This window comes from Arabidopsis thaliana, chromosome 3 (genome assembly GCF_000001735.4).
Source record: "Arabidopsis thaliana chromosome 3, partial sequence".
NCBI lineage: Eukaryota > Viridiplantae > Streptophyta > Magnoliopsida > Brassicales > Brassicaceae > Arabidopsis > Arabidopsis thaliana.
Window position 1 is genome coordinate 20,837,308 of NC_003074.8, and position 23,310 is coordinate 20,860,617.

General features: G+C 35.6%; 7 protein-coding genes across 17 annotated transcripts; 4 read left to right on the forward strand and 3 right to left on the reverse strand.

Annotated features, from left to right (window-relative positions):
• Positions 1–57: 57 nt before the first annotated feature.
• AT3G56160 (Sodium Bile acid symporter family) lies at positions 58–4,427 on the reverse strand (the record flags this gene model as incomplete). 5 transcript variants are annotated; one of them, NM_001339774.1, is made up of 14 exons in its annotated part: positions 58–503; positions 583–684; positions 760–880; positions 1,002–1,087; positions 1,475–1,542; positions 1,727–1,748; positions 2,068–2,181; positions 2,427–2,495; positions 2,582–2,640; positions 3,012–3,090; positions 3,281–3,348; positions 3,489–3,596; positions 3,846–3,939; positions 4,073–4,420. In NM_001339774.1, 14 exons carry the CDS (start codon positions 4,232–4,234, stop codon positions 426–428), a joined length of 1,230 nt encoding a protein of 409 aa, NP_001326519.1. In that variant the 3' UTR covers positions 58–425. The 5 variants fall into 5 exon arrangements, with proteins under 5 accessions (NP_001326519.1, NP_001326518.1, NP_191175.2 ...); NM_115474.3 differs by having other exon boundaries at positions 137–503; positions 3,992–4,388; NM_001339773.1 differs by having other exon boundaries at positions 583–880.
• Positions 4,428–4,837: 410 nt separating this feature from the next.
• On the forward strand, positions 4,838–7,230 carry CAN (Ca-2+ dependent nuclease). Its single transcript, NM_115475.5, has 9 exons — positions 4,838–4,955; positions 5,114–5,423; positions 5,598–5,653; positions 5,742–5,856; positions 5,956–6,066; positions 6,154–6,341; positions 6,447–6,503; positions 6,591–6,819; positions 6,914–7,230. The coding sequence occupies exons 2-9, from the start codon at positions 5,307–5,309 to the stop codon at positions 7,010–7,012; spliced, it is 972 nt and encodes a 323-aa protein (NP_567036.1). The 5' UTR covers positions 4,838–4,955; positions 5,114–5,306; the 3' UTR covers positions 7,013–7,230.
• Positions 7,231–7,303: 73 nt separating this feature from the next.
• Positions 7,304–8,451, forward strand: AT3G56180 (LURP-one-like protein (DUF567)). 2 transcript variants are annotated; one of them, NM_001339777.1, is made up of 3 exons: positions 7,304–7,712; positions 7,790–8,020; positions 8,107–8,451. In NM_001339777.1, exons 1-3 carry the CDS (start codon positions 7,458–7,460, stop codon positions 8,239–8,241), a joined length of 621 nt encoding a protein of 206 aa, NP_001326876.1. In that variant the 5' UTR covers positions 7,304–7,457; the 3' UTR covers positions 8,242–8,451. The 2 variants fall into 2 exon arrangements, with proteins under 2 accessions (NP_001326876.1, NP_191177.2); NM_115476.3 differs by having other exon boundaries at positions 7,360–7,712; positions 7,790–8,026; positions 8,119–8,385.
• On the reverse strand, positions 8,367–11,388 carry ALPHA-SNAP2 (alpha-soluble NSF attachment protein 2). Of its 2 annotated transcripts, none has more exons than NM_115477.3 (9): positions 10,905–11,388; positions 10,403–10,452; positions 10,244–10,316; positions 10,069–10,148; positions 9,686–9,837; positions 9,296–9,455; positions 9,151–9,198; positions 8,982–9,062; positions 8,367–8,892 (listed from the first exon to the last, which is right to left on the reverse strand). In NM_115477.3, exons 1-9 carry the CDS (start codon positions 11,047–11,049, stop codon positions 8,812–8,814), a joined length of 870 nt encoding a protein of 289 aa, NP_191178.1. In that variant the 5' UTR covers positions 11,050–11,388; the 3' UTR covers positions 8,367–8,811. The 2 variants fall into 2 exon arrangements, with proteins under 2 accessions (NP_191178.1, NP_001030872.1); NM_001035795.1 differs by having other exon boundaries at positions 10,244–10,312; positions 10,905–11,227.
• A 1,066-nt stretch (positions 11,389–12,454) lies between these two features.
• On the forward strand, positions 12,455–14,797 carry AT3G56200 (Transmembrane amino acid transporter family protein). Its single transcript, NM_115478.7, has 5 exons — positions 12,455–13,143; positions 13,248–13,400; positions 13,489–13,692; positions 13,790–14,255; positions 14,352–14,797. The coding sequence occupies exons 1-5, from the start codon at positions 12,780–12,782 to the stop codon at positions 14,470–14,472; spliced, it is 1,308 nt and encodes a 435-aa protein (NP_191179.1). The 5' UTR covers positions 12,455–12,779; the 3' UTR covers positions 14,473–14,797.
• A 275-nt stretch (positions 14,798–15,072) lies between these two features.
• Positions 15,073–18,303, reverse strand: AT3G56210 (ARM repeat superfamily protein). 4 transcript variants are annotated; one of them, NM_001084834.2, is made up of 8 exons: positions 18,109–18,252; positions 17,913–17,976; positions 17,424–17,531; positions 17,241–17,339; positions 17,002–17,127; positions 16,186–16,836; positions 16,070–16,111; positions 15,073–15,402 (listed from the first exon to the last, which is right to left on the reverse strand). In NM_001084834.2, the coding sequence occupies exons 1-6, from the start codon at positions 18,136–18,138 to the stop codon at positions 16,688–16,690; spliced, it is 576 nt and encodes a 191-aa protein (NP_001078303.1). In that variant the 5' UTR covers positions 18,139–18,252; the 3' UTR covers positions 15,073–15,402; positions 16,070–16,111; positions 16,186–16,687. The 4 variants fall into 4 exon arrangements, with proteins under 4 accessions (NP_001078303.1, NP_001078302.1, NP_001190103.1 ...); NM_001203174.1 differs by having other exon boundaries at positions 15,078–15,402; positions 16,186–16,842; positions 18,109–18,303; NM_001084833.2 differs by lacking the exon at positions 16,070–16,111.
• Positions 18,304–21,434: 3,131 nt separating this feature from the next.
• Positions 21,435–23,230, forward strand: AT3G56220 (transcription regulator). Of its 2 annotated transcripts, NM_115480.4 has the most exons (4): positions 21,435–21,714; positions 22,410–22,538; positions 22,620–22,793; positions 22,909–23,230. In NM_115480.4, the coding sequence occupies exons 1-4, from the start codon at positions 21,634–21,636 to the stop codon at positions 22,993–22,995; spliced, it is 471 nt and encodes a 156-aa protein (NP_191181.1). In that variant the 5' UTR covers positions 21,435–21,633; the 3' UTR covers positions 22,996–23,230. The 2 variants fall into 2 exon arrangements, with proteins under 2 accessions (NP_191181.1, NP_001326407.1); NM_001339778.1 differs by lacking the exon at positions 22,909–23,230 and having other exon boundaries at positions 21,518–21,714; positions 22,620–22,834.
• Positions 23,231–23,310: the final 80 nt, after the last annotated feature.

A 23,310-nucleotide genomic window follows, 5' to 3' on the forward strand; every position in this document is an offset into this window, starting at 1 on the left:
CCGAATTGGTCGAACCAGGACTAAATGAAATTGTAGTGATGGTTAGTTCAATTAAATTGAGAAAAGAACCGGTTCTTAGTCCTCTTTCCTAGCTGCTTATCAGACAGATTACATATGAATTGCTTTGTACGCTGGTAACGTCAAATGACTAAATGTTTTCAAATATAGATACAAGTTTTTTTTTTACATAGTTTCATAAATCATACAAATTGGATCAGCAAACACCGACCGGAATCTCTAGAGCATATACATACAGAAAGAGAGAGAGAGAGAGAGATGGTCAATGATCAACTAAGCTTTGGTGATTGGAAAGATATCAAAATCCCCAGTCTTGCTGCTATGTATATAACTGACATTCAGTGTGTTTAGGATGTAACCTTCTCCACAGCATTGGTTTCATTGCTTTCTATCTCTCTCTCTCTCTCTCAAGCTGTCTTTACTTTAGTCGAAGTATCTTTTCCTCTCCGGAGCCATAAGTTGACAAGAACTGAATCAATCATGATCTGTAACATTCCAGATTTACGTCAATAATTTATAAAATTATGCACACAAGTACATGATGATTATAATACAATTTGTAACCTGGTTCAGGTGTGCAGCTACACAAGGAAGAACCAATAGCCCTGTCTCACCAAATGCACCTCCTAATTGCTCTACTACCGCCACCATTACCGGTAATGTTTTCTATGCCACCACAAGAAAAGAACTCCCAAATTTAAGAGATCAAAATCGGTTCTAAAAGGCAAACTCTATTATTACCTGGCTTGAAACGAGCAAAACTGCAGTGCTGTTTTCCTTGGAGCTCTTGCTACCACCTGTAAGACCGGAGAGGATGCGGATTGAAACAGCATTGAATGCTAGTAGAGAAAGATGCAGCAATCTGTAAGAAGACGTAAGAATCTTCTGTCAAACGTAATCCGCATTTCTAACACACAAGCCAAATATTTCCATGAGCTTCTTCACTTGGTATCTTTTCTATATGTTAAAAGAAGAATGCGTACATTCCAATGCCAACTGCTGCAAGGAAAACCTTAGGTTGAACGGATAGTAGCAGTGATCTTGACCTGCTCACTTGGATCCATGGCACCTAGAATATTAATCATGGAATAAACACTATTAAGTTCCCAAAATAACCAGGTAAATGCAATAACAAAGTCAGACCAGTTGAAGTAGCCAGGGAAGCAGAGGTTAAACTATAAAAAGGAAAAAAGTATTAAGTCCTTCTATCTCCAAAGTCATAACCGTGACTGCAAATATGGTTTTTGCAATTTAGTAAAAGCTTTGGATTGGCACATCAATGCCACGGAATGTTGAAATCCCAAGCTATCATACAAGAAAAGAGAAAGTTTTAAGTACAGGCATCTAAAATGCCAAGTTTAAGATTCCTGCAACAAAGCAAAACTCCAAGGATATGACTTCAGAAAGTTATTCAAGGGGTGTAGAAATTACGGGAGACTAACATTTCATATCTTACCAAACTGAGGCAGATTGCGTTGATTTTCGAAAAGAGTTTACGGTTATTGTCAACAAAGTTTGCGAAACCTGTATCACACATTTCAACAAGAGTTTCAACAAGGTCAGAAAGTAGGCAGCGATAAGCATATATATTTATTATAAACAGAACCATTTTGATCCATTGTCACGATAAAGTGACTGCTAACTATTTAAAATGGTATGTATTCAATTACTTTCACCAGAGAAGTAAAATATAACAAATGGCGCTCACCTTTGAATGATTCTCGAATAACCTATAACAGAAGAAACCAAGTATGTCAAAGCTCGATTTTAAAAACGTGTGCAAAATGGCAAGTGATAGAACTTCATGCTGAAATGACTGTTTGTGAAAGGTTCATATAAACATCAGGGAAAGTAACAAATAATAGAGAGTAAGCTTTCTTCATTTTCAAATGAGCCACGCAACAACCCTATTATAATTTCCAATAAAGTATTCACATATCTTTTGGCAACAACCACCTCTGCAAATTTAGCTTTCACAATTGTACCGTATATCAGAATTTATATTGATTCATCATTGCAAGAACAGGACAAACAGAAAGATTGTCTCACCTTGCCAATGATTAAAGGAATTAACAGAGTAACTATAAGACTTCTGAATAGTTGGTCAGTAGGAAACGAAACCCCTACTCCCCCAGCTATGTATCTTGATACCCAAAATGGAATCTGATTAGAGGTCAAACCACGTTAACTTCAGTGTCAGAAGACGCAATACTCATTCTTAATAGAAGACTTTGAAGTTTGAATCCTACTCATAGTCATAGATACAAGATCATGAGTTGTTTTGAGAACAAATTGCTAAGCAATTCGGAAATATAGACCAGGAAACAATCTTACTAAAAATACCCCTGATTCTGCATGATCAACTAGTTTCAAAGGAGGAACAATAATATGCAAGTCGTTCGGCTTACAGTTAAAATTCCTAATAAGTTAGATGCCACTGTCACAGCAAGAGCAAGAGCAGCATTACCACCAGCAAGCTGAATTGGCAATATGATAAGTCAGTGGAACGCAAGAAAAACAGTTTTGCACAAAATATTGATTAGACTTATATCAAATTGAGTACGTGAGTAAGGGCAACACCACTTGATAAGGTGGTTGGCATACAGCAAAATATACCCAGCCCTGTAAAGAGCAAAAGGACATACATAAGTTTTGGACTCCTCAATCACTAACTCACTACTGAGCTGGAACTGAAGAATAAGGTATTCAAAATTGAACCATAAATGTAAGAAACGGATCAAGATTCAAAGACAACGTCAAAGTGGAACTGTTGGATACAAGATCACAAAGGCAATCAGATTACTACTTAATAACGCAGCTATAGTTGATCAATTAGTTGTCAGATATTATATAACGAGAGACAATTTAACAAAAACTGTAGATGTAATGTAAATCAATGGAAGCCGATACAATATAAGCAGTAACAAGTTCAGGAAAGAACGTGGTCTTTGAAGTTTTACTTGACACTAAGTTTAAGATAGAGAAAGAGTAACCTGTAACAAGTTCACGAGGTTGGAGTTGGACCAACATAATTAGCCTTGAGAAGGATGGAGTGAGCAACAAAATAGAGATCTGAAAGAAAAAGAGAAATAGTTTGCGTTTAAGTATGTAGTATAACTAACAGGAGTTAAAAAAAGGAAAAGCATTACCAAAAGGTTTCTATTCATTAGATTTTCTTATTTTCAGAACTTAGCAGAAGAGATCTACAGAAGAGGAAACATTCACAGAACATATGAAAGCTAAAGATGAGTCAAGATCATACTAGCCCAAAGAGTCCAAGAGGCCACCCTTTGACAGCAGCACCAATCGCTTCGGTACGTAAAGTCAACCCTGCTCCACAATACATGAAAAGAGTACACATTTGATAAGCTATTCGACAGAAACAAAGTGATTGCTTCCATCACCCTTTAACATAGAAAAAGAAGAAGAACAAAGCAATTGTACACTTATGCCACAGCTGATAGAATCACCTGATATAATAAATATCCCGCATGTGCTGATCTTAGTGAAAGAGTACTTGTCTGCAAGACAGCCTAGAGTCGGATTTGCAAAGCCCAACCCCACTCCACTAACAAGAGCTAACCAACAAAGCACAACATGAAATTGAAATGTCAAAAGTAACAAAGTGAGGCATAAGAGGTCACTAGAAGCATCACATTAAAGTGATAAGTAATCTTCATGGAAAATTGAATTTTGATGCAGTCAACCTTGTCATCAGACTTTAAAAGATCTAGCCTAAACTTTCATCTCAAGAATCGTTAGGGAAAATGAGGATTACGTGGAAAATTGGAAAGGAAAAAAAGGGCAAGAGCAATGTGTAATGTTACCTAGAGGCAAGAAATTATCTGAAGCAAAACTCAGCAATTCCTTGCCAAAATATAATCTTTGAGCTGAAGCTGAAATGCCTCCGTCACCACCAAGCTGTGAACACAAAAAAAAATCTCCACATTCACAATAAAGTTTGATCATTTACATGAATCCGATTCCATTCTCCACACGAACTTGGAATAAGCATAGAAGAATACATAAAATCGAATGGAAATTGACCAGAGACCTTGTCGGAAGGTTGGCATGCTCTAATGGATCTGGAAATCCATCGTCTACCACAGGGGTCTTGACAGCGACGGAAGACGACGGAGCGGTTCCCCGGAGACGGTGGTTGACGGAGACATAGAAAGGGGTTTTGGGTTGAAGCCAGGGTACTAGCTATCGCCATGGGAGTAGAGAGAATTAGAATCCAAAAGTGAGCAGAAGAATGATCAAAGTTTGGCTGCTTAGTTCTGCATTACTCAGTTCTCAAGTATCTCTCTCAGTTTAAACAAACTCCGGCTTATCGGAACCACTTCCTGTCTAGCTTCCCACTACCACTGGCTCCTGTTATTTATTTATTCTTTTAACTCAAAAAATATAGGAATATTCATTTTCAATTTGAACCAATCACAATGAGTTTGTCTTTCAGCCTCAAACAAACAATTGGGTCTAAACCCAATATTGGAGTAGATACATTGGGCCAAATCAGAGGGCATAAAATTAAACATAAAGGCTAAAGGAGAGCGAACCCAAGTAAATTAATCTCACTTATTTCAAGTGCATTATTATTATTTTAATTGTATCACCAACATTCATATCCCCTCTCACATGGCATTGATGAGCAGAATATGTCCAATGTATGTAGTAATGAAGTACATTTGTGTTATATAGCCCATTTGCTCAAATTAAATTGTAAGCAAAAAAAATTATTTTCAAATTATGTTCATTCCACAATTTATAGATCCGTTGAATCAACTGTATATAATTCGTATGTCCATAAATATTTTTAAGGAATCTAGTTCTCCTAAACTACTTAAAAGAAATAAAAATGCAATCAGAACTAGCATTTATAAGCCAAAAATACCAAATTACGGGCCCTGCTCAAGAAAGAAAAAAAAAAAAAAAAAGTGCTAAGCAGACCATAGAAGAGATATTTTGAGCTGTAGAAAAACTCAATGCACCATTAAGATTGCTTAAACCCCAAGCTTGTGACTTGTGAGGAGTTTAACAAAAAGTCGTCAAATCCTGATTACGACAAGGCACCTAATACTTTTTAGATTGCAAGAAAAAACAATATAAAACAATTATTTTGATCACATTAGCTTCTTACCCAATAACAAACCGCCACGTATGACTTCGCTTGTTCGATAAACAATCTCTCTGCTCCATATAACTGAATCAAAGACTTTCACACGAGATCAAGGAAGAAAGATCAAAACTCTTTCTTTCCTTTTTTTGTTGAAAATCAAATCTAAGAAATGGGTAACGCGATTAGGTTACTCCGGAAATGCTTGAATTCTCACGGCGTCTCCGCCTCTTCCGGCGGCGTCTCAGCTCTTTCTCGTGATCTCTTAAACTTCGAGACCACTTCTCAGGTCTCTCTCCATTGTTATTCTCCTAAATTTTCTTTTTTCTACAGCTAATATTTTAGTCTTGGATTTGTTCTTTAGCTCTGGTTTGAAACTCACTGTGAATTGTGTAAATCAATAGATTCATTTAAAATTTTGCTTAAGAGATTGATCAGGATCTAAAGATTCATTTTATTCTAGGTTCCTGAGAAGCTTGGGAGTTACGTTGTGTCTTCCCAAAAGGCTCAAGCAAACTGGTACAGATCATGCTAATGTTGTCTATAAAGATTTGAAAATGTTCATATTTTAATGTCTTTTTCTTCCAAAACATGTTTTAATTTGAAGGTATAGAAAAATACTTGAGGCATGGAAGCAAGCTAAGCCTCGGCCTAAAACTCCTGAGGAAGCCTCCAGGCTTGTTATCGCGGCTCTAAAGAACCATCAAAAAGCAGATGTTGAGGTATTAACTAATCATGATGGTTCTTTCAAGTTGCAAAAATGTCAAGGAGTTTTGGAGGATGCATTATTGATATAGTTGACTTGTTAATGGCATTGACAGGGACTTTTGTCTTTCTATGGACTACCTTCACCTCACAATCTCGTTGAGGTCCCTACGGAAGCTCCTGTGTCTTTACCTAAAGGAGTTCGGTTTGAGCTTAACACGCTTCCGGTTAGAAAACTTACGAATCTTTAAAAGGTTTGGGATATGATGGTAATGTTGTTGCTGCTGATCAAGAAATTTTCTAAATGAAATAAGGTGGATACAAAATCTGTGGCAGATGGTGATACTGTTACTGTGTATGTTAGTAGCAAAGACCCGCTTGTGTCATCTTCTCTTCCTAAGGACGTGAGTCTTGCAGCGGTTAAAAGAGCCAAAGCGCGTGAGAAGAAGAATTATACTGAAGCAGATGCACTTCACAAGACGATCATAGCTTCTGGTTACAGGTTTGTGTTTTATTGATATACTTCACAAGTTGATTATAAAGTCAAATCAAAATTGATCTACGAAATTCATAATTTTTCCTAACCTTTTTTTCATGTTATACTTAGGATGATAAGTTTTCAGAATGAGGAAGTGCTTGCTAAAAAGTTCAGAATTAGACTAAGGTAAAACACTCTTCCACTCTAGAGAGAACCTCATATTCAATCAAAAGCTATATGTAGAGTTAAAAATTTGGAATGAAAATGAATCAGCGGAATAGATTCACCGGAGAGCAAAATGCCGTATGGAAAAGAGGCGCATGATGAGCTACTCAAGATGGTTGAAGGGAAATGCTTGAAGGTGTTAGTATATACAGAGGATCGTTATGGAAGATGTGTAGGAGATATATACTGCAATGGAAAATTTGTACAGGAAGTAATGCTAAAGAAAGGTCTTGCTTGGCATTATGTAGCCTATGACAAGCGTGCAGAGCTCGCAAAGGCAAGCTTTTATAAACCTTTGTGCTTTTCATTTACAATTTTCTTTGATTATTCCTTCTGATGTTTAACGGTTTGTTTTGGTGTTTTGAATTCAGTGGGAAAATGAGGCTAGGCAAAAGCGCGTTGGCTTGTGGGCATCTTCTAATCCAGAGAAGCCATGGGAGTGGAGAAAGAACAAACGTGGAGGCAATTAATGATAACAAAACCAATAAAAACAACAATACAATACTATTCGATTATATGATTATTGTGAATTAAAGAACTTGTGATCTGTTGTTGTAATTGTAAGAGAAGTATGTATATGTTTTATGTATTGACAAGTATTTTTTTGGCAATAGAGAATTTCTCTTTGAACCTTGAGACAGAAGTTAGCTTAGTTGTTTCGTTTCTAAATATAAGGGTACATAGTTTATTTTTGGGGTTTAACAATCTTTGGTTGAGAATAAAAGTCTGAAAAAGTAAAAACCAATCTTACAATTTCAAATTTGTTTTTAGTTGATATATTGTTTTAAGAAAATGTGAAGAGGTGTTTTTGATAATTCTTCATCATCAGGAGGATTATCAAGGGCTCTAAATAAAGAGCCTTTCATAGTCTTTTGCAATCTTCTTCTTCGTCTTCTTCTTGAACTTTATTCGAAAATGCCGAAGAATAAAAAAACAGAATGGCAAGTAGGAGATCCCGCGATAAGCGTAGTGAGCGATCAATTCTGTAATCCATACCCAATGGATCTTTTGGTGAAGAGAAAAGTTCAGAATTTTTCTAAAGATTATTATGAAGTGTTTGATCCAAGTGGGAATCTGCTCCTACAAATTGATGGACAAGCTTGGGGGTTTAACCGTAAAAGAGTTATGCGTGATCCAGCCGGTTTCACAATCCTCTCAATGCGTCAAAAGGTTACAAAACATTTTAATTTTTCAACAAACATACATATAAAAATGACTCTTTCTTGAAATGGTGTATGATTGTTTAGGGACTTGCGTTGAAGAACAAGTGGGAAGTGCATGGAGGAGAGAGCAAAGAGAGAGAAGACTTGCTCTTCACGGTACAACAATCTCAAGCGGTTTCACTGAAAACATCCGTGGATGTTTTCTTGCCGGAGAACAACAATGTCAAGAAGACAAACACTTGTGATTTTCATGCTTCAGGAGGATACTCCAATATCTCATTCAAAGTTTTCAAAGCGGATGCTCTCATCGCCGGGGTAGGGGTAAAAGTTAAAAACCCATACTTATTAAGAAATTTGCAATTTTTATACATTGGTGAAGGATTGAAATCCTTATATTGCAGGTAACACATAAGTTTACATGGGGAAGTTTCTGCAAAGGGAAATATAACTTTAAGGTGAGAGTAAATCCAGAGGTTGATTATGCTTTTATCATTGCTTTGCTTGTCATGGTCGATGACAACGAGAATTGGTGTTAGTATATTGTCTGTCCTCAATCTCTTTGTTTAGTGGTTCCTTTCACAATTTATTGGTGTATATGTGTTCATTTCTCAAGATATATGTATGTAAGAATATTTTTTCCATGTAATGTGCAATCTTGCTGGCCCAAATGTTTATTTTTCATAAAAGCGTGCAATCAAAGATATATAGAGCAAGAAAACATGAATCAAAACACTACAAATTGTCGTTAACAGGAAGAAAAAGCACACGTTTATTAGATAGATGTAGACGTAAAAGCAAACAAATAATCGAGACATGATCCTCTCGATGCATCAAATAATCGCTGAACGAAGAAGACTCTCCACAGATGTTTAACCAATATAAAAAAAACTCCAGACTTGAGTAGTTCCCATAAATGAAGTGACGAGACGCAGAGAACAATTGTAGACGTCGATACCAAACAAACCCAATTTGACCAAACCTCTTAAGAAACTTTAAAACTCAAAACCAGACACAATAAAATCAAAGAAGAGTCGGACATGAAGTAACGGACATAGTGACAATACAACCCGGGAATGAATAAAAAGCAACGCTCTGGATAAATATGTCTATGTAAGGTCATCCTCCTCTAGCTCCTTGGCCTTGAGCTTCTCCTTCACCCTCAACAACATGGTTGTCTTCCATGAATCCTGCATTAACACCAATTCCATGATCAAGAACCAGGTAGAGTTAAAGAGAGATTTTATTCAAATAGCTGTATATGGTTTACAGCCCATACCAGTGGAGTCATGCTATCAAACTCCTTGACAACATCTGTGAACTTTGCGATGTCTTCTTCATCGATAGCAGAAGCAAGGTCCTGTTCATATGAATAAATGTACAAAACTTAACATACTTTATGTAAGCTGCTCCACAACTTCTTGAAAAAACGGAAGTTTAAACTTTACCGCTAAGAACTTGCATTCCCGTGTTCCAGTAAAAGTTGGATCCAGATCCTGCAAGAAAGTAGAAGTTAGAAAACATGTCATAGTTGCTCAAAGGACCACACCAGAATGTTTATGTTACGGGTGTTTGTTGTGGAAGAAGAAGAACCTGATACTTCTCCAGAGCGTTAGTGATGGAAACAACATCGGCTTTGCATAAGTGGCACATGCCAGCAGTGAGAAGATGGCCCTTAACTCCATACTTGAGCAAGTTATTGTTGAGTGAATGGCGTGCTATGTCTTCATAAATCTTGATTGCCTTCTCATACCTACCAAAGATACAACAACAAGCCTATTATCAATCAATCGGTCCCAAAGTAGAGAAAAGGCTATAATTGCTGTGCTCATGCATACTGCATAGAGAACATCACAATTCCATACAATGACAAGTTTGTGGATTGACAATTCGATTTTAACAGGGTTCCATCTGAGTACTATAAGCACTTCAATGCTAAGGGATGAGAAAGCAAAAAGAAAGGTAATGTGCCGAAAATCTTACTGCTCCAGCTGGGCGGCATATTGCGCAACCTTTAGATTGCACTGGTTTGCAGAAGTGGTCACTTCTTCATTCTGAAAGAATTCAGCTGCCTTTTCAAAGTAAGCAATAGCCTGCTCGAACTTCTGATCAGATTCATAATACTCAGCAATTTCCTGTCAAAAGTAAAAAACCATTAATGTACAAATTAGTCCAAATACAGCAAGTCAGCACCATGCTTACTTTAGTTTAGAAAAGGAAAAAGACAATCTGAATCCGACTGAACATGCATAAAGAAACAGGAACCATGGAGGAAATACAGAAGAAGTGCCCCAATAAAACTATCTTCTCAGTATCCGTACTAAAAGAATAATATCTAATTCATGCTCAAAAGAGACAAGTGGTACCTTGTAATATCTTGCAGCCATGTTGAGCCTTCCTATCTCACAAAATATATTCACCGCTCGCTCTAGGCAAGACGCAGCCTCTGCATATAATATTAGGACGCATGAAAACACATAAGAATTCATAATCACTCTTGCATTACAGAGATGACAATTACAAAAGTAGCTTTATACATACCATTAGTGTCAACTTTCTTGTAGCATTTAGCAGCCTCAGCATAGGCGTTAGCAGCATCATGTTTGCTATCTGACTGCAGATGCAATCATGCAAATCAATGTTATCAAACAATCCACACATTAGTCCAGTATCATATATATGTGTTGCCAAAGAATTAACCTTTAAGTGACAGTCGGCAAGTTTTAGATAAGCTTTTCCAGCTTGATCCCCTGAACAATCACAAATGCAACACATAAGTAAGAAGATAGCGTTGGAGAATTAAACAAATATCAGAAAAGAACATGAAACCTATTAAACTCAGCCAAATAGAACCCAAATTAGGTACTATAATTGTGCCACTTATCAATGACTTGCTAGAAGGCCAGAAACCAATATCAAGGAATCAGAATGATGAATCTCCGATTTAAAATGTTTTCGTATGAAATTATCAACCATAAATTTCTTACAGATCAAAATAGACCTAATATAAACCCAGATACTAATTCTACTTCTCACATGACCATAGACAAATCACCGCAACTGATAAACCTAAGATCAAACGTTTCAAATTTCACCTTTTTTTTCTTCCTCATCATCACAAAGAACAACAATAAAAAAAAACACGACACCAATCCGATGAAACAATAATCAAAAGCAAAGAAATTTTATTTATGGAAATTACATGATTTGGCGAGCTTATAGGAATTAGCTGCTTTTTCGAGCAGATCAGCAGCATCCTCGTACTTAGATCCGAATATTCCCCATCCATTGAGCTTTTTCTCAGCTTTCTTCTCGAATTCCTCAGCTCTCACCAGATGATCCCCCATTCCTTTTTTTTCCCCGAAACTCTGACTTGAAATTTGATCGTGTACTTCTTTACCTCCACAGACTCCGATTGCTTCTCTTTTCTTCGTCGAGAGAAATTGCTTTCGATTTGGATTATTCGCTGCGATGAAAGAGAGAGAGACGAGAATCGATCGAGAGCGAAAAATCAGAGACACGCTTCGATAGGGGAAAAGATTTTTCAACCGACTAAAGTGGGCCAAATTTGTCTATTTAAAATATGGGCTTTGTTTTGAAAAGCCCAAGTTAGCCCAATCAAAAGTTTTTCCGTACTTTGTTATTGGGTCGCTTTAACCAAGCTTAGAAAATATGGGATCAGGTTTATCAGTTGGGATTGAAGAAAAGCTTACATGAATTATCAAGTAAAACGATTTCCTGTTATATCTGCTCGTCCTTCTACATTCTTCATTAGCCATTATTATAGTTCTCAAATCACGACAAATATTGCTGACAGTTTCCACTAAACAAACCTATGTTCCAAAATGCACAAACTGGTAAAAACCTAGTATGTTTTAATATCAAACACATGAGTAACAACAATATCGGTTTTAATATCAAACACATGAATAACAACAATGGCTAAATAACAACCGTTACAAATCTATGAAATGTTCAATTTTTTAGCAAATCATTTCATGGGTAATCGGTAATTTTTTTGTCTTTTGTGAGTTGCAGAGGTAATCTTCTGTTGTTGGGCTTCTCGACATGTTGAATGGTATTGGGCTTAGTGTCTTGGCCCATAGCATTCTGTTTGGGAGACTCTGAGCTGAGCAGAGAGTTTGACCCAAGCTCTGTTGTTGTTGACTGAAGCTTCTCCTTTACACACAGAGATGATCTAAAATAAACTGTAACTTTGCAACGAGGGATTTCTGCGGCAATATTAATGTTGCTATCAGTCACATTCTATAATGTTAACTGAGTAACTTCAATATGATTCATATGAAATGATTAAATAAAAATAACTTTAGAAGACAGTGTTTAATTATTCTTATATTGTTTCGTTTATCACGTTTTCAATTATTCATTCGACATTCCGCATTCGCTGCCCTCTCGTTTTCTTGATGAAAAGTCTCGAACCGTCTGCTCTAAAGTTAGTTTATTACACGTGAGCCATCTTTGAGGCCGCCAATGATATGATTATATATTGGATTTTATTATATCCACGAAAATTTTAAATTATTTAGGAGTTTTTTTCTTTTTTGGACAACTTATATGAGATGAGAAGCGATGATACACATTTGGCCACTTTTTCGTCTAGATACATTCTTCGTGAAGAAATCCAAGTGCACACATTCATTAGTGTTGGACGGACCCATTTTATTTTGGATTTTTTTGTATAATTCTTTGGGGTTTTTTTGTTAATAATTCACTTCTGTCTATAATATGATTATGATTGTTCATCATATTTTAGCTGTAATTTCCTCTCTTGAACAAAATTATTATTTTCGTGATGTTTTTAAGTACGTGACGAAAGATCATTTGGTGATCTCACTGACATGATTTGCCCAGCCTGTCAGGTTTACCTATGGTCAAATATCATTTTCTCGATTTTGCCCCAAACGGTCAAGGCATATATCCCCAATCTTCAAAGGGTATTTATGTACTTTTCGCTATTAACCGTGTGGCTATATGAAGCCGATTCCTCATAACAACTACAAAAAAGGAAAGCTTCTTCCCGCCGGCAAATTCTTACGTTTCTCCGGCGGTTAGAAAAATGACACCACAGATCAAAACTCATCTCTTGCCGAAGCAAGAACCTTCTTCGTCTGAGAACCATGGATCATCAACCTCCGGCATCGTTTTCAACGTGTCAACGAGTATAATCGGAGCCGGAATAATGTCGATGCCGGCGGCGTTTAAAGTTCTTGGAATAGTTCCAGCGTTTTTGATTATCACGATCATAGCTTGGCTTTCCACAATTTCCGTTGGATTTCTGATGAAATCAACTCTCGCCGGAGAATCAACTACTTACGCCGGAGTTATGAAAGAGTCGTTTGGTAAAACAGGATCCATCGCTGTACAGATTGCTACGATGGTTGCTACTTTTGGTTGTATGATTATATTTTCGATTATTATAGGTAAAGTAATTTGATCTAATCATCTAAGTGTAGAGGTCTCAGCTACTATTTGAGCTTAAGAACAGATTGGCTGAGTTTGGATTTGTATGTGTTTACTCTCTCAGGAGATGTGCTTTCTGGTAATGAAAATGGTGGTCCTGAACATATTGGAGTTTTGCAAGAATGGTTTGGTTCTTACTGGTGGAACACGAGAATCTTCGCTTTGTTATTTGTCTACGGCTTTGTCTTGCTTCCATTGGTCCTGCGTAGACGAGTCGGTAAGTTTCTCTCTATAATCTTGTGTTCTCAAAATTATGGATATCTATGAGATTGTTGATGATTTTCTTTTTGTTAATGGTTATGTAGAAAGACTGGCAATTAGTTCCGCTGTATCGTTTCTTCTTGCGGTTCTATTTGTTGTCATAAGCTCGGTGCTGGCGATTTCCGCGCTGGTGAATGGACAAACGAAGAATCCAAGACTGTTTCCGGAGTTGAGCAATGGAGGATCGTTCTGGCAACTCTTCACAGCTTCCCCTGTTATAGTTACAGCCTTCACGTTTCACTTCAATGGTAAGAACCCATCTCTTTCACCATATTGGTAACTGTTTCTCTGTTTTCTCTGTTTTTTCATGTTTCTGAGTTTGGTGTTGTGATTCAAAATGTGCAGTTCATCCAATTGGATTCGAGCTCAAAGATCCATTACAAGTGATCCCAGCAACTAAGATCTCTGTCATCTTGTGTGCTGCTATCTACTTCGCAACTGGACTCTTTGGTTACCTTCTCTTTGGAGATGCAACTATGTCGGATATTCTAGTGAACTTTGACCAGAGCTCTGGTTCTTCCATTGGTTCTCTTCTCAACGACATTGTCAGACTCAGCTACGTGCTTCACCTCATGCTGGTCTTTCCTCTCCTGAACTTCTCATTGAGAGCAAATCTCGACGAACTCTTGTACCCCAAGAAGCCGTCCTTGGAAAAAGACACAAAAAGATTCATCGGACTCACTCTGGCTCTACTGATTTGCTGTTTCTTGTCTGCAATCGCTGTACCAGACATTTGGTACTTCTTTCAGTTCATGGGATCAACCATCACAGTCTCCATAGCATTCATATTTCCAGCCGCCATTGTTCTAAGGTAGATATGCTTTGTTTCCTTTACTATGTACTTTATCAGTTGCTTCAAACTTCCTATAAAAATCTTACCAACTGCTTTCTGATTCTGAAATGGCAGGAATATCCATGGTGTATCAACCTCAAGAGAGAAGATCGTAGCTGCAATAATGCTTGTTCTTGCTGTTGCCACTAGCATTATTGCTATCTCGACAAATTTATACAGCCTCGCAGCAAACTAGTCGTTGAAAAAAGTTTTGCAAACAGTCCCTTCCATGATCACTTCAAAGAAATCTGTAAAATTATTAGCTTGCCGTAGCATTCATATTTATATCTTTGTGAAATAGGTTTGTCAGAAAATGCAATGTAATAGCTATACAAAGTGCAATTTTTGTTGCTGCTTGAAACAGAGAAAGAGGAAATGAACAACTCTTCAAAACTTGTATTCTTTAAATTACTTTTTGTAGACCATTATTTGAATGAACAAAGTACATCTGTATCAGACTATTCCTTTCTTTTGGAACAAAAATTGAAGGGTTCTAAGTTGGAAAAAAAGAGGAACATAAAGATGATACAAACCTTCGAAAGCTTAAGATTATGAAGATACCAAGACTTAGAGCATCCCCATTGGGGAGTCCTAATTAAGGACTCCTTACAATTTTTTAATAGTAAATTTTAAGTAAATGAGAGTTTAGAGTTTTTGGTTGAATCTTTATAATTTTTAGTGTCCAATGGTGGAATCCTTAAGTGGAATCCTTAAGTGAGAAATTTTTCTTAGTTTGTGAAAAAGAGTGTTAATTGGGTAAAAGGAAGAGTGTGTATTAGGTTAAAGAAGAGTGTTTATTTGGTGAAAGAAGAATGTTTATTGGGTTTGTTGTAGAGAACAAGAAGAGTGGATACTTAAAACAATAACAGTGGATAAAAGAAGAGTGTTTTTGTATGCATATACAGAGACTTCAAAATTTAGAACAATGAAAACAAAATTATTGTTTAGCATACAAGTGATGTCATAGAATACACAATAAGAACTAGTGTTTTCCGAATATTATTTTGTGGTGTACAAGCATTCAAACCAAAGTACAAACTTGTGGTGACTTAAAACATGTGGTCTCTTTTATACAAGTAATGTCGGCACTGGAGTGATTTAGAGAAGGTGGAAGCATTATTTAAGTCTGTAACAAAACAAGAAACCAACATTAAGAAGAGACATACAAGAACATTAACATTAAGACAACCATATGGAACTTAAACTGAACACAAGCTTGTTTGCTACTTAAACTAAACACAAGCTTTATTCGAACTAAAACTGAAGACAAGTCATATGGAACTTAAACTGAACACAAGTCACATTGGAACTAAAACTGAAGACAAGTCATATGGAACTTCTTACGAACACAAGTCATATTGAAACACAACACACTAACACTGAAGACTAAACATTCACAAATAAGAAAACATAGAATACTTAAACTAAAGATTAAGACAACATATCACATTAAGACAAGTTTTATTAAAACTGAACACATTAAGCTGAACACTCGTTTAGTCCGTTAACACAAGAATAAACAACAATATCATTAAAGCCGAAGTGATACAAGTCATATTGAACTTAAAGTAAAGAAAACAGACATACAAGTTATCTAAGCTAAAACCACTTAGAGAACATAGACCATAACATGACATACAAGTGAATAAGCACCAAAAGAGTCACATTTTTATCTTAAAAACCAAAAGATCAAACACAAATTTGAACATAAAGCAAAGCCCAGAATCTGTATACAAATCCATATACTGAATTCGAAATCAATTGTTACAGATCAACTTGTAAGAAGCAATTACCAGATCAAAAGCACCAGACTTTAACTTGCAATCAAATTCAACCTAAACCCAGATAAACAATTAAGCATCAAAAGGAGCAAAAAAATCAAAACTTCAATCACATATAAGAACCTTACCAGCAGACGAACCCACAAGCAGGATCCTATGAGCATCAACATTCTAACCAATCCACCGAAAAACAGCGCCACATCGTTGACCTCAGCAAAGCCGGTAAGAGTAGCTCTTCCGGTGGATTTTCTGACACCTCTTCGATCACGAATCTTGTGGATCGTATGAGAAGAGAGACATGATAAAAAAAGAGACGATGAAGAATTTGATCCGTCGAAGTCGAAATTCGGAGAAAACAGGAGAGGAGAGAGGAGAGAAAGAAAAAAATAGTTTGGGAATGGGAAAGAAAAAAAAACACGGGAAAAGTTGTCATCCAATAATATACAGCCACGTCAGCGCACCTAATACACCCAAAAATACCTTAAACAAGGTTCGCACCTTGGTTTATTACACCATTCTGATTTAATTTTTTGCTATTATTCATAAGGATTTTCTTAAAAAACTTGCAAGGTCCCTGCAATGGACATGCTCTTATGATTCTTGACCTATCCTTGTCCGTAAAAAGGTAGTTCAGTTGGAAGAGACAGCGAGGTTTTTCTCAACTAGCTTCTCGAGTATGTTTGACTTGTATGTTGAAATGTCTGAATCTTCCAAGGAATTTGGAGTCGATTTGACGATAGAGAGTGCTCCATTAGAGCCTAGGAATTTAGCAGCTTCACCTGCAACTAAGGAAAGTTAGAAATTTTGAGATGCATTTGGCTTTAAACATATACTCAAAAAGATCAAAAGAGTTAACAATCCTGAGGTCCTTATATCCAATGAAATCTATCACGGAGATGCAGAAGTAGAAGAATCACACAAGATTATGTTAAACCAAGACTTGCCTGATTTAGAGAGAGCAGCAAGAGCCTTTAGGGCTTCTTTCCTTGTCTTGTCATCTTTAGCACTTCCCAACATATGTAGTAGCTCTTGAGCCCCACCCATCTCTACAACCTTCATCCTCCTTTCATCTATACAGACCAAACCAAAAGAGTACAATACATCAGCCAGAAAACAAGTTCATCACTGGTGAGACTAAATAAGTATCTTAAGCAATCCATCAGAGAGTAACTCTGAGTCTTACCATCAATAGCGAAACGGGAAAGCCGAGAAGCTCCCATTCTCTTAAACAAAGGATCCTTCACATGTAAAAGCGATATTGATTGATGAATTAAGTTATCACCTAACCCAAATAAGTGACAATCAGTGATCCACCATTAATAAAAAAATGTAAGAGCTGATTAGATATAGAGATTCATTCACATACCTAAGTAAGGGAAAAACTGGTATCCAATATACGTTGCTGTGCCCGCAAAGAAAATTTTGAGACACCAACCTATTTTCCTCTCAGCTTCTTCCTCCAATGTAAGGTCATCTAGAAAATGAAAGCAAAGCTAAGAACATAACACACCCAAACCTAAAGGCCCTTTACTTCTTTTGATGAGTCCAAGTCACACTCTTCTCTACTCTTATGACTACTTCATGATTGTTTCTAAGACTAAAGTACGGATTCATCAAACAAAGCAACCACTTTGGAGTAAAATTACAAGCAAATGTGATTGAAATCGAGACTCTCACTACTAGTGTGAAGTGAGAAATGGACTTCAATTACAACTACTTAACCAAAAGCTCATCAGATTTTCGAATCAATCTACTTCATTCTATCTTAATCTGGTGTAAATTTAAGACCATGAGTCGATCCTTTCACAGATTATAGACTTGATTGAAAAAAAGACAAAAGGAAAAAAGGAGGCACCTTTCTTGTTCGACGAGGAGAAATTTCGAGATCGAGGATTCGCGTTTCGTGCCCTGCAAAAATGCTGCAAATTTTACTTCAGATTCCAGAAGAATCGGTAACGACCCGTTAAACCCATTGATGAAGAGAAAGACAAGGAAAAGCTTATAAACGGGTAAAGAGAGGAAATTTCAGATGAAGAATTTTGGGTAATTACGTTAGCTATGCGAGCAGTAAGAATCCGCATGATTTGTCGAAGCTCGAAATCTTCTTCGTCGTCTTCCTTTGTCGATGTTCTTTGGTCCTTGGGAGGTTTTAGTAAATAGAAAAAATAAACTAGATTTCAGCTTAAGCATTGGAGAAGAGTTTTTTGATTGTTGAAAAATAAAAAAACTTTGAGACTGGCTTGTTTAGCTCAGGTAGAGTGAAGAACCTGGGCCTCATAGAGCCCGTAAAATAGCTAATGGGCCTTCTTGTGCTTTCATGTTGAAGATTATATGGGCCCTGTATCTGTTTATCTTCATTTCCTTCTTTTCTAGTCGGCTACGAATACAGTATATTTGTTACGGTGAAATCATGCTATGTGCAAAATATATGTTTTTATAAAATATAGATTAAAAAAAGAAGAAAAGGTGATGTTTTGGTAGCCCAAAGCCGCCCCCGTGACCTAATTCTCTATGATAATTTTGTCACTTAGAGAAGAAGAGAGTGGGGCAGATGGAATGGGTTTTATTTTTGTACATTCTTGTTAAGATCTCAATGTTATTTTGTCCTTTTGGTCCTTTCTAAATTTTTCAATTACAGTCCATATATACAAATTACATATCTTGTAGTTTAACTAATGACTTGTCTTTAACAACACCCATATATATATATGTAACCAGAGAGTCTGAGAGAGACATTGACAATGCAGCATCCCAAGAATATATGTATGAGGATTTAAATTCGTATGAAGTGATTTGATTTGAACAAAACAACGCATTTTAACATAGCGGTTAGACCTTAGACGTTAGTCATATAATATTATCAAAGCTAAGTACAAGAATATCATTTCCCTAATACAATGGAAGCCGTCTAATGATCTCTTCACACGTGGTATTGGTCTAGTAGCCTCTGCAATGTTGGATTATCCAGTTTTTGTTCTTTTTGGTCACAGGATTTCTTAAGTTTTTGTTAAAATCATAAAATTATCAAGATGTGCAGTTAGGTGTCATACAATGATATTTGATTCGGACAAGGGAATACGATTCATATGGGGAGAAGACAAAGGATATATAGCTGTCAAGAACACGAGACCTTCTTACATTTTTATATTTTGTTTTTTATACAGTTATACTTACTTATACAAGGAAAGATTGAAGAAATGAATAAGGAAATAAACTAATTTATTAGTTTTGATTACCTAGTCATTTTTCACCCGAATTTTGTGTGTGTGTGTGTGTGGGTGGAAATTTTTGTTTATACATTTGTTATGGCCTATACTTTGACTATACATCGTAAATTTCTCGAAACAATTTAGGGTTATATTAAAAAAATTCAAAAAAAACAAGTGAAGTGGTTTTGGCAATTTTTAAAATTGACTGCTTTACAAAATGACATTTAAAAACTCATTTGACAGTGGCTGTAAGAAAAACAAACAAATCATTGACATTCTTAGAATTTTTTTTTTGTAAAGATCGTTCCTATCTTTTTTATCTCTATATAAAATAACCTGAGTCTACACATCAACCTCAAATGTCAGAGTTGTAAAATTATTTTCTGCTCGAGTGTAGTGTGTAGTACATATCATATTTGTATTATTATTTTTCTTTATCTAAAATACTCTCGACTGTTTTTTCACACGCATTTAAATTTTTTTTAATTATATATACAATAATATTAATGTGTGGACACAAACCCACTTCTATATAAGCCGAAGTAAAACACGAATAATATGCAGCAGTACAAATATATTTTCTTGCAGAATATATGGGAAGAGACCAAATCTCCTTTGTATGTGAACTTTTGATGTCCAAACTCTCTCGCTCACGTCCCTTTCTCTCTACTCTATGTGGACAACAAAACCATTTCTTTCTCAGCTTTAGAGATTAATAGGTTTTGTTTTTCTTATTATGTCGTCAAATTGTGCATGTGAATGTACTTCCCAAAATGCAAATCACGTGACTGCCATTTTCTTTGGTAAATCCGAGCAATTGAAACCCTAAATATCTATCGTTTTTTTATTATTAAACAATTAATTAATGAGGAGAAAACAGACTGTAAAAGTAGAAGAATATGAGAAATGGTAGGGATATCTATGAATCTATACGTGACAAGGAAGAGCATGCCTATTGTGTAGAGTGTTTTTTTTTTGTGGTGATGATTAATCGGCACACGTGAATTGATGGGTACTCTTATTAGTTTATATGTCCTTGTGGAATATAGACAATTCTATACTCTTATATGCTCATCACATTTCATACTTTTATTTGCAAATATTAAAGCTAGCCTTTATCAAACTAAAAGTTTTTTAAAAAAAATTCTAAGATGAAACATTTTTTTTTTGTTTGAGGGTTTTCTAATGAATGAACTAAATAAATTATTTTGGATATATACACAATTGTTTTCATAACCGGTTTCCTAATAGCTCAGTCATAATATTAATTCTTGTAATGCTATTAACCATTAACCCCCAAAATAGTCAAATTCTAAGAAGTTTTTCTAATCCACAACTAATGCAAAATTTGGCGTTTCTACTCATTGATTTGTACTTATATGAAAAATAAAAATATTTTGATCTAATAGATAATAAAAAAAAATAAAAAAGAAAACCAAGTTGTGCATTTGAAATTCGCGTATAGGTGAAGAGAGAGAGAGAGAGAGAAGGCCATGCATAAAGATCCCCGTGAGGTGTGTTTGGAGGCATTCCAATATCACAACGAACATTCTTCTGTTTGCTTTTATCCTCTTCGTCAACTTCTTTCGATGCTCCTATTTTAATAATGTAGATAAACATTTCATAGTTTAAACATTATATATACTCAAGAATCACTCATACGCAGACATATACGCCTTCGAAGAGAGTTGGTCATGTCCAATTACGGCACAATAAATGTAGATTATAAGCATACAAATCAGCTCACCAAGATTGAAAAGGGCATAACCTGATAATACACTTGAATATTTACGTTCACAAATGGATCGTAATTTGTACCTTAAAATTGATGGATGTACCATCATTTAACCGGAAATATTAAGTTGAGCCGAAGTCCACACTAATCTTCGACACTTGTGAATAGTCTGGTAAAACTATGGGTACAAAATTCTTGATGTGTTGGAGTAATGCAAAACATACAAATATTATATTTACATTGCTTAACTTATTAAATATTAATATAGCAACAAGCTAATGTATATAGAAGAAAAAATCGATTTAGTAATTTCTTTACGTTTTTACGTTTGTAAGTGTTCTCACGTAAATATATATTAAAAAAAAACAAAGAATATGGAACATCGTGTAATTAGGCATAGAGGTAATCAAGTAATTCACGAGATACCAATCGAATTTGTCCGTATATCACATTTTGTAGAAATAAAGAGAGACTACAAGGTAGACATGTGAGAGACGATCGAGAGGATCCTATAAACTTTAAAGAATCTCAGATCTCTACTTCCTCTTTCTCTCTCACACACATATACACATTCTCTATATATATAGAAGAGAACCAAAAAGTAGGAGAAGAAGAAGCTAAAACATATAAGAATGGTTTCGAGAGAACACAAGAGAGGTTCCTCTCTGCGTGAGAAGTTTCATTTGCTTCGTTCAATCACTGATTCTCATGCTGTAATTTTATTCCACACCATTCTCTTTTCTTACTTTGTTTCTTATTTTGATCTATGATACTAAATCAAAATCAGTCTAGCTACTACTTATATATTTACTATCTCTCTATATATATGTGATTTCAATTGATATATGAACATTCGTATTCACATATATATATAAACTTTTTTCACATATATATACTTTGGCATGCCGATTTATCATTACTTGATTTATATATCTCTTTACATACATTAATTAGAGAGATCAAACTAATTTACTTCGTACAAATTACATATCTACGTAGCTTTAATTTTATTTTCATATACATGAATGAAACTCTGGTTTGGCGGCTGATCATTAATAAATTCGAAATTTTGACTAATCGATGATAGAGCCTTTTTCCTTTCTTAAAGTGCCTTCTTCATTGAGAAAAGAGAGAGAGAAATTTTGAATGAGAAAACGTCAAAAACTATATGAAACTTAGAAACTATCTATATATGTGTGGTTGCTATTTTAGTTTTTATTTTTGTCTATATAGTTTTACTTCTCGGACAATTACTTGATGATCCGCTCCTAGACATAATGAACATATACTACAATAAAATACATATTATAAGGGCCGAAGTATGATCGCGAAAAGGGACTAAACTTGTAGTTTGAGTATTTAAATTAAACTAAATCACTAATATGTTTGCTGCGCGCACGTTTTGCAGGAGAGCGAAACATCTATCATAGTGGATGCATCAAAATATATCAAAAAGCTTAAGCAGAAGGTAGAAAAAATCAACAATGCGACCACGTCTGAGCAATCTTTCCGTGAATCTTCCGATCCAAATCCTATGGTACAAACAAATAAATTACCCATTGATGCATTTCTACTAAGAAGCATTGATTAACTTTGGGATTTTGATTTGTATTGGTAGGTTACAGTGGAAACCCTAGAGAAGGGGTTCATGATAAAGGTAATGTCAAGGAAGAATGAGGCAGGCATGTTGGTTTGTGTTCTTGAAACCTTTGAAGATCTTGGACTTGATGTTGTTGAAGCTAGGGTTTCATGTACTGACACATTTAGCTTGCATGCCATTGGTTCATCAAATGTAAACACAGTTCTTCCTTACCATCACTTTATATAGAGTCCATTAATCATGATCATTATAATCACTAATGGTATATTGAAAATTTATTTACTTTTACTTAAATAATTAAATACAGAATGATGATGGAGACTGCATAGATGCTGAAGCAGTGAAACAGGCAGTGGCAGAAGCAATAAGGACCTGGAGTGATAGCCATGCATGATTCAAAAAGGCTAGACATATATGATCAAGTATTCATTAGATTTTCTATATATATAATTTACATTTGTTTTACCTAAAAAGAGATCTTTAGATAGACATATGATCAAGGAAAATAAATCAATTGTATGTCTCTCTGATTATCAAATCTGTCAATTAATTTCTTTAGCAGCAAGTTAGTTAATTCATCACTAATATGCGAAAACGTGTATAGCTTGATCATATTGGAGATTCAAAAGGACACTATTCCTATTCTCTAGTGAATTTGACCAGCTCAAAAGCAAAGAAGATCCTCTCTATCCATTTCGCTTCTTCAACT